Source organism: Octopus sinensis, linkage group LG6, assembly GCF_006345805.1.
Source record: "Octopus sinensis linkage group LG6, ASM634580v1, whole genome shotgun sequence".
In the NCBI taxonomy this organism is placed as follows: Eukaryota; Metazoa; Mollusca; class Cephalopoda; order Octopoda; family Octopodidae; genus Octopus; species Octopus sinensis.
Genome location: NC_043002.1, coordinates 25,122,448 through 25,136,065, shown reverse-complemented (window position 1 = coordinate 25,136,065; position 13,618 = coordinate 25,122,448). Strand labels below are relative to the sequence as shown.

The window sequence follows — 13,618 nt, the reverse complement described above, 5'->3', positions numbered from 1 at the left end:
TTCATGGTTGCAGTGGGAGTATGTAATAGCAGAGTTAGGAGCTGGCATTGCTCTTGCTTTCTGAGCAGCCCTCCTCTCTTTAGTATATACACATATATCTATGTCTATTCAGCCACCTAACACCTCACACATGCACGCATACATGTATATATCTATGTGTGTGTGTCTTTGTGTTTGTCCTCTACCTCTGCTTGACAAATGGTGTTGGCTTGTTTATAGCCCTGTAACTTAGTAGTTTGGCAAAAGAGACTGATCGAATAAGTCTCAGGCTTAAAAAAGAGAATAAATACTGAGATTGATTTGTTTGACTAAATCCTTCAGGGTGGTGCCCCAGCATGGTTGCAATCGAATGACCAAAATAAATAAACTGAAACAAGAAATTGTATTTTACAATCGAAATCGATCAACATCAATGGAAATTGCAGCTGTGATACCAGTGCTGGTGGTACGTAAGAAAACCGTCTGAACGTGGCCGTTGCCAGCGCCACCCTGACTGGCCTCCGTGCCAGTGGCACGTAAAAAGCACCATCCGATCGTGGCCATTGCCAGCCTTGCTTGGCCCCCATGCCAGTGGTACGTAAAAGCACCATCCGATCGTGGCCGTTTGCCAGCCTCGTCTGGCACCTGTGCCGGTGGCACATAAAAAGCACCCACTACACTCACGGAGTGGTTGGCGTTAGGAAGGGCATTCAGCCGTAGAAGCATTGCCAGATCAGACTGAGCCTGGTGCAGCCTTCTGGTTTCCCAGACTCCCGTTGAACCGTCCAACCCATGCTAGCATGGAGAGCGGACACTAAACGATGATGATGATGATGATGATGAATAAAAGGTAAGTAAAAGATAACAGAAGTCAGACGGATTAAAACTGAAACAATGCTAACATATTTGTGTGTTGTTTGTTATATCTACAGGTGCCAGATATGTCCATATGCCAGTCGTAATTCCAGTCAGTTGATTGTCCACATTCGTACACACACAGGGGACTCACCATTTCAATGTCAACTTTGTGATGCAAAGTTCAAAATAAATTCAGACCTCAAGCGACATGTCCGCATCCACACTGGGGAGAAGCCATACAAGTGTGATCTCTGTGATTACAGGTGTTCAATTAAAGGTATGGCATATATATTTCCAAATCACCTCTCTTTCTCTGTCTCTCTTCCCATCTTCTCTCTGTCTCTTCTTCTCTCTGTTTTTCTTTCTTTCTGTCTCTTCTCTCTCACTCTTCCCTCTGTCATACATGCATACAACATGCAAAACTACATACATACATGCATTCATACATGAACACATATGTATGTATATAGACACACACACACACACAAACACACACATCTGACAAGCTTTTGCATAGCTTCTGTCTACCAAATTTTACTAACAAGACTTTGGTGAACTTATGGCATTGAAGGAAGACACTTACCCAACACCCTCCCCACCACTAAAGTTAATTTTTATCCTTACTCTTGCCACCCCTACCAAAAGCTGCCTGCACAAATACAAACTTGATGATGATGATGTTAATGAAAAGGCCGCCACCACCACCACCACTGCCAACATATTTATCATTGTAACCCTAAAACAATATTCCTTTTTTTGATCCCACCTTTGTCCTACACCCTCATGTGTATATTTGTAAATGTCCATTTGATTGTTTCTGTAGAATGTTTTGCTTCCCAACTCTTAGCCATCATATTTAAAAATATGATGATATACCCATCACTGAATTTATCTCTCTTTCTCTCTCTCTCTCCTACAGCTAACCTCAAAAGTCACTATCGAATCAACCACTCAACAGATGACCAGATCCACTGTGATAATTGTAATTATGCTACATCTTCTCGCAAGAGTTACCGAGAACATATCAAGACTCATGATACTGACCGCCCCATCAAATGTCCATCTTGTCCATATCAGTGCTCCCGTAAAAGTGCATTAATTAACCACCTGCGCACACACAGTGAAGATCGTCCATTCTCTTGTGATTATTGTGCCTACACTTCCAAACAGAACAGCAATGTGAAAACTCACATGGCAAAGAAACATTCAGACAAACTGAAACAGAAGAGGAAGACAGGTTCTCGCAAAAAATCAGAACCTATCGAGAAAGTTTCTGCCAATGCAAGCACCAATTCTTCACCTATAACAAATCTGGAACCATCTGGTGGATCTCAAATGAGAATCAAACCAAACTGCAAGAAATCCTTTTGCTGTGTGCAGTGTAATGCCTCGTTTGTCCGACAGGATTCTTTACGAAGTCACATGCGACAACACCGAGATATTGAAAAGGCTCTGCAGACTTCAACGATGAGAGTGCTTGAAGTACAGAATCCCATGGTGCCAGTGAACTCTCAGGCAAGTCATACTATGAAAGATTCTTCACCACAAACTCTGACAAGTCTTCTCACTGCTAACACAACCAACAATAGTAATAGTAACCAGTCAGTGTCTTCTACTAACAAATTTGCAACATTACTTGTTGGTGCTGGGAGCAGCTCATCTGTGAAATCTGTGTCGGAGTCTCCTTCTTTGGTATCCACATCATCCATTGTCAACATCATCACAGCGCCACACATTTCAAAATCGAATAAAAGTGCTCCTGTTTGTCAACAATCGTTCTTGAATATTGGGAACCTGAGCAGCAATTCAGTTTCTTCAGATGTAGAGCAACCCATTTTAAAAAGTTTGGTTACCTCAAAATCTCTTTTAGTCAGTGGCCAACCACAATCACAACAACAACATCAACAACAGCAGCGGCTACAACAACAAGTAACACTATCATCAACAAACAGTACCCCAGCGACGATAGCGATGACACCAAGCAGTTCGTCTTTTATATCAATTTCTAAAGACTTGGCTTCTAATAATATTATTTTCTCACAATCCACAAATTCTGCATCTTTAGAAAGCCAAGCTGGTAGTCTACCCCAGACTATCAGCCAAAACTTGGTTGATCATACATCTCAGACAGTACATTGCCTGCCAAGGGACTCAATAGGAGCCCCTTTATCAACTTTAGCAACTGGCTCACAGACGACAGTGTCGCAAGTGTTACCTTCAACTGTGAGTAGTCCATCTGTAAGTAGTGGTGCTCAGAGTGTTATGAATGGTATCTTGTTGAGTAGCCAGCCACAGCAGAGTACCATTGTTACTCCACAATTCTTGCAGGCAGCTCCCAACACTCTACAGCTTATTTCAAATATCTCTTTGCCTTTCATACGTATGCCGGCAGCATCACTCAGTACTCAGCTTCTACCTAACCAAGTTGCTGGACAACGTCCTGAGCAAATAAGCATTGTGAATTCACCTCTAAGTCCTACTTTGACGAGCCACCAACAACACCATTCTGCCACATCCGAAATCCCTCTTCATATCCTATCCCAACATACTTCACAGACCGGCACCATTCCTATTAATGTCCAAATATCTCGTGTTGACATTGATGCTTCAAATATCAAAAACGAACTTCTTGAACAATGCAGTGCAGCTGGTTTGCCTTCAGCTTCACTTCAGTTGATCCTACCACCAAGTCTTCAACCGACACCAGCTACCATACAGCAGGTCAGCACTTTAACATCTGCTGCTAATATCACTGCTAATACAATCAACATCCCAACAACAGCCAATGGAGAAATTATTGTACAAGTAACGAGTTCTGGTTCAACAGATCTTTCGTCCTGTTTGCCGTTAGACCAGATTACCAACACTTCAAGTAGAGTCAGTCCAATGACGTCAGACTGATAACTTAGTCCCTGCATTTCTTAGACCAGTGACTGACCATTGCATGAAAAATTAACTCTTAATGTAAGTATACATGTTTTCTTCATTGTTTTCATCATTTTTCTTTCTTGAATAAGCAATTGCATCATGGAAGAGCTATTTTTGCTCTTTCCATTGAAATTGTCAGCATTATTATCTATTCTAACTTTAAAATTATCAACATTAAAATGATCTATTTTAAGGTTATAATTATCAAATTTTAAAGTGATTTATTCTAATGTTAAATTTATCAACTTTGAAATTATCTATTCTAACAGTGAAATTAAATTTTCAATGTAGTGGTCCAGTATGGTCTTATATAAGATGATTATATTAAATTAAAGAACTGAAAAATGAATAAGTACAAATTGTCTTAAGTATATATATATGTAAATATAATATGTGACAATAATTCGGTAGCCATGATAAAACTCTGAGTTTCGGATGTCAGGGCAGAAACACATGCCGGTATCTCTTCAGTTATTGGGCCATTGATAACTGAAGAGATGCCAGCGTGTGTTTCCGCCCCGACATCTGAAACTTGAAGTTTTATTATAGCTACTGAATAATTGTCACATATTATATTTACAGATAAATTCCTCTATTTACATAATATCGAGGTCTCTTTCATTTTTTCGTTGTCTTGCCATTTCTATCAATCATCATCATCATCATCATCATCATCGTTTAACGTCCGCTTTCCGCGCTAGCACGGGTTGGACGGTTCGACCGGGTCTGGGAAGCCAGGGGCCGCTCCAGGCTCCAGTCTGAATCTGGCAGAGTTTCTACGGCTGGATGCCCTTCCTAACGCCAACCACTCCGTGAGTGGATTGGGTGCTTTTTACGTGCCACCTGCACAGGGGCCGGAGGGTCCGGCATCGTCACGATCGGTTCGAGCATTTTAACGTGTCAGCGGCACGGGGGCAACGAGGTCCGGGGTACTTTGGGGATCGGGGTACTTTGGGGATCCAGGGTACTTTGGGGATCCGGGGTACTTAGAATGGGTAGGGGGTATGTGGAATTGCTGCAGAAAGCAGCCCGGGTCTTTGTAGTCACAGCATATCTCCAGAGATCTCGGTCCTTCGCCATTGCCTCAGTGAGGCCCAATGTTCTGAGGTCATGCTTGACCACCTCATCCCATGTCTTCCTGGGTCTACCTCTCCCCCTGATACCTTCAACTGTTTGGGAGTGGCACTTCTTCACACATCTCTCTTCATCCATCCGCAGCACATGACCATACCATCGCAAGCGTCGCTCTTGCACACCACATCTGATGCTTCTTATATCCAGCATTTCTCTCAGGATACTTACACTCTGTTTTGCGTGCACACTGACACTACACATCCAGCGGATCATGCTAGCTTCATTTCTTTCAAGTCTACGCATGTCTTCTGCAGTCACAGCCCATGTTTCATTACCGTGAAGCATGGCAGTTCGCACACATGCATCATACAATCTACCTTTTGCTCTGAGGGAGAGACCTTTTGTTGCCAGTAGGGGTAGGAGCTTTCTGAACTTTGCCCAGGCTATTCGTATTCTAGTGGTGATACTCTCTGTGCATCCACCTCCGCTACTAACTTGGTCACCCAGGTAGCGGAAACTATCAACTACTTCTAGTTTCTCTCCCTGGAGTGTGATGGAATCTGTTTTCTGAGTGTCTGTTGTGTCTATTGTCCCTGTGCATCTGCCGCACATGAAAGCTATCTTATCTGTTAATTTCCCTTTATGTTGCTGCACCTCTTATGTGTCCATAACTTACATTGGGTGCATCTTATGGAGTTTCTACCTGTACCTTTCCTACAGGTTGAGCAGGGCCACCTACCCGAGGGGATGTGTGCTGAGTACCTCTTGTTGCTTACTATATCTTTGGTCTTTGCTACATTTATTCTAAGGCCCTTTGATTCCAACCCTTGCTTCCACACCCGAAATTTCTCTTCTAGTTCCGGTAGTGATTCTGCTATGAGAGCTAGGTCATCGGCATAGAGGAGCTCCCAGGGGCATCCCGTTTTGAATTCCTCTGTTATTGCCTGAAGGACTATGATGAATAAAAGGGACTGAGGGCTGAGCCCTGGTGCACACCTACTTCTACCCGGAATTCTTCACTATATTCGTTGCCAATCCTAACCTTGCTGACAGCCTCTCTGTATAGAGCCTGTACAGCCCTTATTAGCCATTCTTCAATCTCCAGTTTCCGCATCGACCACCAGATAAGGGAACGGGGAACCCTGTCAAAGGCTTTCTCCAAGTCTACAAAAGCTATGTAGAGGGGTTTATCTTTAGCTAGGTACTTCTCCTGCAGTTGTCGGACCAGGAATATAGCATCAGTGGTGCTTCTACCTGGTACAAAACCGAACTGCATTTCATCTAAACAAATTCTCTCCCTAATGAGATTGGTTATGACCTTCTCTGATACCTTCATCACCTGGTCCAACAGTTTGATGCCTCTGTAGTTATTTCTATCTAGAGCATCACCCTTACCCTTGTAGCAGTTGACTATGGTGCTGCTGCACCAGTCATTGGGTATGACTCCATTGTGAACTACCTGGTTTACAATGCGGTGACTATGGTATAGCCCACATAGCCAGCTGTTTTAAGCATCTCAGCAGTGATTCCTGATAGGCCAGGGGCTTTGCCTGGTTTCATATCCTTAATTGCCTTATCTACAAGGGAGCTGTCTATTCGGGTAGCTGGTCCCTCTACTGGGTCAACATTTGGCAGGCTCTCCTCCTCCCATTCATTCTCCTCATTCAGCAGTCTTTCATAATGGCTTCTCCAAGCCTCTTTCTTTTCACTAGTAGTAAAAGCAAGTGCCCCATCATCCATGCGGACACATTTCTCTCCTATAACATCGCTATTTTCTCTGACACACTGTCTGGCAATCCGAAATACTTCGGCTCTTTGATCCTCGCGACGCTGGACATTGGCAAACTTCTTCTTTTCTGCTACATCTTTGGCAATGTAGACCTGCCGCCCAGCCTCCCTTTTGGCTATCTGGTACAGTTCCCTGCTGCCCCCATCCTTCCAGCTTTCCAGGCCCGTCTCTTTTCACATATATATATATATATATATATATAATATATATATTTACATATATTACATCTTTGGAATTTTGTTTTTCTGTTTGCATCACCAAACCTATGTGTGTGTGTGTATCTGTCTATCTATCTATATATATATATAGCTTAATATTTGTATATTTCAGAAAGTGGTGACAAAGTTTAACAGTGCTCCATCTCCTTACCTTCCTCAAGAAACATTTAAAAGAAACAGAAGAAAGAAATGAAAGGCAATAAATAAATATAATAAAATATAATATGTTTTTGAGAGGTTGAATGGTGGTGGGTTTTAATGGAGTGATGTAAAAGATGTTGTCCAACTTGTGGAGTTCACTGTTTGCCATCAGTTCATTACAATTGATGATCAACAGAAGAAAATACCTCTGCTTGAAACTACTAACTGGAATTAGTCAACAGTGTTTATTGGGGAACAAATAAACAAGTGTACTATATTCTTTGTTTCCAAAGAATATAGAGACTGGTGGAGAACAGAGGGTGGTCAGCTACAATTTACCAATGTTGGTATCAAGCCTTTAGCATTTAAACTGGCCAAAATATTCTGCCTCTTTTATGTTCAAACTGGTCAGATCCAATATCTCACACCTACTCTACAATGTCGTTGTAAAACTAAACAGCTACATCATTGAAATCTTGAAGCTACAAGATAATGCATGATTAATTCAAGACAATGTAAATAAATAATACAGCGTAATCTGAATGCTAATGGGTTAAACCAGTGTTAGAAGATTTGAGTGAGGGATAAACTGCTTTGGTAGCATTTAGTTATAATTCTCTTTCATTCTGAGTTCAAATCCTGTGAAGGTCAGCTGTGCCTTTTATCCCTCCTGTTCAATGAAGGAGATTTAGCTACAATTTCTTGTATGTCATGTGATTTCATAGAAGCTCCCTCATTGGTTTAAACATGTTAATTAATTCAGTATTGTGAAATTGTAATGTTTGCTCTCAGATTAACTACATTGTTTAGCCTGAGGTCTGCATAATCCAGCTGATCTCTGATGAAGGTGTTCCAGCCCTCACCACTCAGCCTTTTCTGTCATATTAATCTACATTGTTCAATGCGGCCTTCCCTTTTGTAACGACAGTCAGACAGCAAACTGACAGAATTATTAGAATATTGGACAAAAATACCTTGGAGTATTTGTTTGGGTCTTTATATTCTGAATTCAAATCCTATGAAGGTCAGCTGTGCCTTTTATCCCTTTTAGGGTTGATAAAATAAAGTATCAGTGAAGTACTGAGGTTGGGGTTGATGGAATTGATATTAGGCATCTTGCCTCCAATGTGAAGATTAAAAATCCAGGTTTAATCTCTGGTTGGAGGACACCCTAAATCCATCCCACCCATCTACTAATCTCAGAAGTTCTGTAAAGGATCATGAGTGCTACAGTTTACTTGTAACTAAAAGATAATGTGTGTGTTATTATTTAGTTTTAATTCTAGGTTTATTGTCAATGGAGAAAGTGCTGGTTTCTAATCGGGAATCAAGGTTCTTTCATTGGAATTTCAACATCAAAAACAGGGTAGTTGTGCATGTGTGTGTGTGTGTGTGCGTGCATAAGTATTTAGAATCAGTGCATATGCATATCTGCATATTTTGTTTTATGTATGTGTATATGTATGTATGTATGTATGTATGTATGTGTGTGTGTGTGTGTGTATGCATGCATGTATGTACATTTGGATGGATGGATGAATAGATCTGTGTATGTGTGTATGCATGTGTGTATGTATGTGTGTGTATGCACACATGTATATATACATGTATCTATCTATCTATCTATCTACTTATCTGTTTATATACATGCATCTATATATTTAATTATGTGTGTGTATGCATGCATGAATGCATGGATAGATGTGTGTGTGTGTGTGTATGTGTGTACGCACATATTATATATATATATATATTATATATATATATATATATATAATATATATATAGGTGTAGGAGTGGGTTTGTGGTACGTAGATTGCTTACCAACCACATGGTTCTACATTCAGTCCCACTGTGTGACACCTTGGGTAAGTGTCTGCTACTATAGCCTTGGACCAACCAAAACCTTGTGAGTGAACTTGGTAGACAGAAACTGAAAGAAGCCCGTCGTATATATGTATATGTATGTGTATGTATATATTTGTGTCTGTGTTTGTCCCTGCAACATTGCTTGACAACCGACGTAGGTGTGTTTATGTCCCCGTAACTTAGCAGTTCAGCAAAAGAGGCCAATAGTATAAGTACTATGCTTACAAAGAATAAGTCCTTGGGTCGATTTGCTCGACTAAAGGCAGTGCTCCAGTATAGCTGTAGTCAAATGACTGAAACAAATAAAAGAATAAAAGAATGTATGTATGTACACGTATCTATCTATCTATCTATCTATCTACATATCTGTTTATATACATGCATATATATATATATATTTAATTACATATGTGTGTGTGAGTGTGTTATCATCATCATTCTGTGTCCTTGTTGGCAGCCATTTACTTTATGTTGATTCAGTTGAATTAATCTCCCACCAAACTATCTATAGTGTTGTGTCATATTCCACATATTCCATTCAGTCGTTGTCAATCCACAACTGGATGAAAGCCTCAGCACACCATTGCCAGCTTATTTACACTGGTTGTAGAGCTATCTGTCCACACTGGTCAGTTGCAGGTTGGATGGAATTCCCAATGTTAGATATCCTTGTTTTGTCATGGATCATATTCCACTCAGATATTTTTCAGATTCCAAATTGAAAAATAACACACACACCCACCCACAGGCATGCATGTCACATGAAAGACAAAATAATATGAAACAGCTAAAAAAAAAATAGACAAAAAAGAAAGCCAAAAAGGAAAATGAAACTGAACTTTGTAAACCCCTGACATTCCATCCCTAATCATGGCTTTTGCCCATTCTAATCACAGATCCTCAAAATTTCAAAACACAAACTGCTGTTATTTCTATTCTATCTCATGAGGCTCTGAAAAGGCTATGGGCCATATCCATCCTCCTCAGGATATAACATTCAATAAAAACAAAATATAAAATAAAATAAAATATAAATAGGATATAAATTCAAGTTCAAATTAAATTTATATCATAAATGGAAATATTTAATTTCTTTTGTTGGTATTGTTGTTGCTCTTGTTATTTAGCCCCAGGGCAGCTCTGTTCAAACAGCACTGTATCCAAAGGCTTTCCATGCATGACCATCTCATCTTATTTTCAGAATTACATTAGTGTCAGGCCATAACCCATGGCCCCTACCTGGGACGTAGTCAGTCCACCTGTGCATACCTTCCTTCTTGTGACACTTGTGAAGACCTGTTGAGGCAAGTGAAAATCAAATCAAAACAAATCAAAATAGATGAACATCAATGGAATCTGTATCTTTGTGGTACCAGTGCCGGTGGCACACACTTTGTGGTACCAGTGCCGGTGGCACACATGAGAACCATCCGAACGTGGCCGTAGCCAGTTCCGCATCGACCGGCCTCCGTGCTGTGGGCACGTAACAAACACCATCCGATCATGGCCGTTCGCCAGCCTCATCTGGCACCTGTGTCGGTGGCACATAAAAACACCTTCCGAAGACCCGGCAAGACTAGTCAGTCCACCTGTGCATACCTTCCTTCTTGTGACACTTGTGAAGACCGGTTGAGGCAAGTGAAAATCAAAATCAAAATCAAAATCAAAATAGACAAAATAGATGAACATCAATGGAATTTGTATCTTGTGGTACCAGTGCCTGTGGCACACAAGAAATCCATCAGTGCCGTAGTCAGTGCGGTGGGCACATGACAAACATCATCCGATCGTGGCCGTTCGCCAGCCTCATCTAGCACCTGTGTCGGTGGCACATAAAAACACCATCCGAAGACCCGGCAAGACTAGTCAGGCCATAACCCATGGCCTCTACCTGGGACGTAGTCAGTCCACCTGTGCATACCTTCCTTCTTGTGACACTTGTGAAGACCTGTTGAGGCAAGTGAAAATCAAAATCAAAATCAAATCAAAACAAATCAAAATAGATGAACATCAATGGAATTTGTATCTTGTGGTACCAGTGCCGGTGGCACGTGGCACATAAGAAAACATCCGAACGTGGCCGTAGCCAGTACCGCATCGACTGGCCTCCGTGCTGTGGGCACGTAACAAGCACCATCCGATCGTGGCCGTTTGCCAGCCTCATCTGGCACCTGTGTCGGTGGCACATAAAAACACCATCCGAGCGTGGCCGTCTGCCAGCCTCGTCTGGCACCTGTGTCGGTGGCACATAAAAAGACCATCCGAGCGTGGCCGTCTGCCAGCCTCGTCTGGCACCTGTGTCGGTGGCACATAAAAACACCATCCGAGCGTGGCCGTCTGCCAGCCTCGTCTGGCACCTGTGTCGGTGGCACATAAAAACACCATCCGAGCGTGGCCGTTTGCCAGCCTCGTCTGGCACCTGTGTCGGTGGCACATAAAATCACCCACTACACTCTCGGAGTGGTTGGCGTTAGGAAGGGCATCCAGCTGTAGAAACACTGCCAGATCTGACTGGACTGGTGCAGCTTTCGGGCTCCCCAGACCCCAGTTGAACCGTCCAACCCATGCTAGCATGGAAAGCGGACGTTAAATGATGATGATGATGATGATGATTAGTGTGTCTTTTTTTTTTTTTAAGATGCCAGATTGTGCTTTGAGGAATATTTAACTACTATTTCTAGCATGTCATGTGGTTTCTAGAAGCTCTCTCATTAGCTTGAATATGTTAATTAATTCAGTATTGTGAATTGAGTATTGTAATGTTTGCTTTTAGATTAAACACATTGTTTAGCTTGAAGTCAGCATAATCCAGCTGATCTCTGATTAAAGATATTCCAGTCCTGACCATCCAGCCTTTTCTGTCATATAAATCTACATTGTCCAAAGCAGTGTTCCCTTTTTGAAAGGCAGTAAATTGGCAGAATTGTTAGAATAGTGGACAAAAATAGCTTGAAGTATTTGTTTGGGTCTTTATATTTTGAGTTCAAATCCTATGAAGGTCAGCTTAGTATTTCATCATTCTGGGAGGAAGTATCAGTCCATGATGGTAGGCTGACAGAAACACTAGGTGTTGGATTATGTTTTATTGGTATTTGTTCCAAATTCTCTACATTCAGGGGTCAATTTTGTCTTTCATATTTCGAGATTGATAAATAAAGAACTAGCTGATGGTAGTGGATTGGCAAAATTGTTTGATTATCAGACGGGATGTCTTATGGTATTTGTTCTGGCTCTGAACATTCAGAGGTCAAAACCTCACCCTGCTCACCATTATGGCAAAGAAACCGCTTCCAGATAGGCAAATGAAATAAAAGAAAAAATAGTGTGTGGTGGGGTTGGGAGTAGATGAAGGCGTGTGGTCTAGTGATTAGTGTGGTGCATTGGGTTCTTGAGAAAATCACTTCATTTCACATTGCTCCAATCCACTCAGTTATAAATGAGTTCCTAGCAATTGTTGGAAGTTAACCCTGAGATGGACTGACGTTACGTTCAGGGGAAGTGCTGTAATCTCAATCACTTATACACTTTGGAAACCAGGTTAAGCTCCGATCTTACTAGCCCAGACCTAAGTGGTGGCGGTGGTTGTGAGCGCTGTATGCATCGCCATATAAACAGGAAAATATAACGAAAATATAACACGGAACAACCGGGGAATTATCCTTTCATCAGCTGTCCAGTCTAAGGAATATGCAGTTTCGGCATTTAGGATAGTGCTGCTTAGCCCTAGCCTACGCCAATAACGCTGGACGCAGTTGTTAAGGATTGATCTTTGCCTTATTTTCATCGTTCTCATATTCGCTGGATCAATTCTCGTTTGTTCTGCCTGTTATTGTTTCCTTGAATAGTATCGTTTTCTCTTAGATTAATAACCCTTCCTCCAAAAAATGGCACCAGACTCAAAGGAGTTTATGTCCTTAATAAATGGGAGCAATCTAAGGACACAAAAGGGCTCAACAGATGAATATGAGAATGATGAAGATGTTTGAGCGTTGGAGAAAATGCTCTGTGATATTTATTTCAGCTCTTTGTGTTATAAGTGCTCAAGTAGGTGTAGCCAATGTATCTGTACATTGCCAACAAAATGGTGTCTTGTTAAAAATACTCGAAGGAAGATAGGAAATTATCCTTGTATTGTCGAAAATATTATGATAAATACGTACTGTAGTTGTCGTAGTCCTAGTGGTACTTGTGGGTCGTAGATGTAATCCGTCAACCAGTTTAACATCACTACATGGTCTTTGGATGCTTTTAGTAGATTCCACTTGGTTGCAAGCATTTGGACAAGGTTTTCGGTTTGAAGTTATCTTATTTTTTTTCATCAACCAGTCTCATTAGGAAATGCTCTTTGTACGCCTTTTTGCTATGCCTTGTTTTGTTCAGAGTTGTCAGTCCTAAGTTCCCTTTCATATCTGCTGTTTTGCATGTGGGTCACTCAGTTTTAGATGACAAATTGTTAGTCATTAGAACACTGGATAAAGTAACCTCGCAGGAATTGGTTCCTAATTTCTGCACTCTGAGTTCAAATTCCACCGTAGTCAACTTTGCCTTTCATCTTTTCGTGACTAATAAAAAATACCAATCTAGGGTATTGTTGGCGGAACTGGCAGAGGGTTGAGCAAAATGCTCTGCGGTTACTGTTCCGACTATGGTGGCCATGCCTGCGATGACACTGACACCAAGCTGCTTTTCCTTGAATAAACATCGGTGGCATGAAGAAATGAGACTTGCATATATGATCAGCTGCATGCTCAGGCGTGCACAT

The 13,618-nt window shown here is 41.4% G+C and overlaps 1 protein-coding gene across 1 annotated transcript in view; it reads left to right on the top strand.

Annotated features, from left to right (window-relative positions):
- LOC115213459 (RE1-silencing transcription factor A-like) overlaps nt 1-7,019 on the top strand; it is a 31,343-nt gene extending 24,324 nt beyond the window's left edge. Inside the window, exons 6-8 of the mRNA XM_029782442.2 lie at nt 912-1,114; nt 1,757-3,801; nt 6,959-7,019. Of these exons, the coding sequence (XP_029638302.1) occupies nt 912-1,114; nt 1,757-3,738 (2,185 nt within the window). The 3' untranslated portion in view covers nt 3,739-3,801; nt 6,959-7,019. The remainder of the gene's footprint in view (nt 1-911; nt 1,115-1,756; nt 3,802-6,958) is intronic.
- Nucleotides 7,020-13,618: the final 6,599 nt, after the last annotated feature.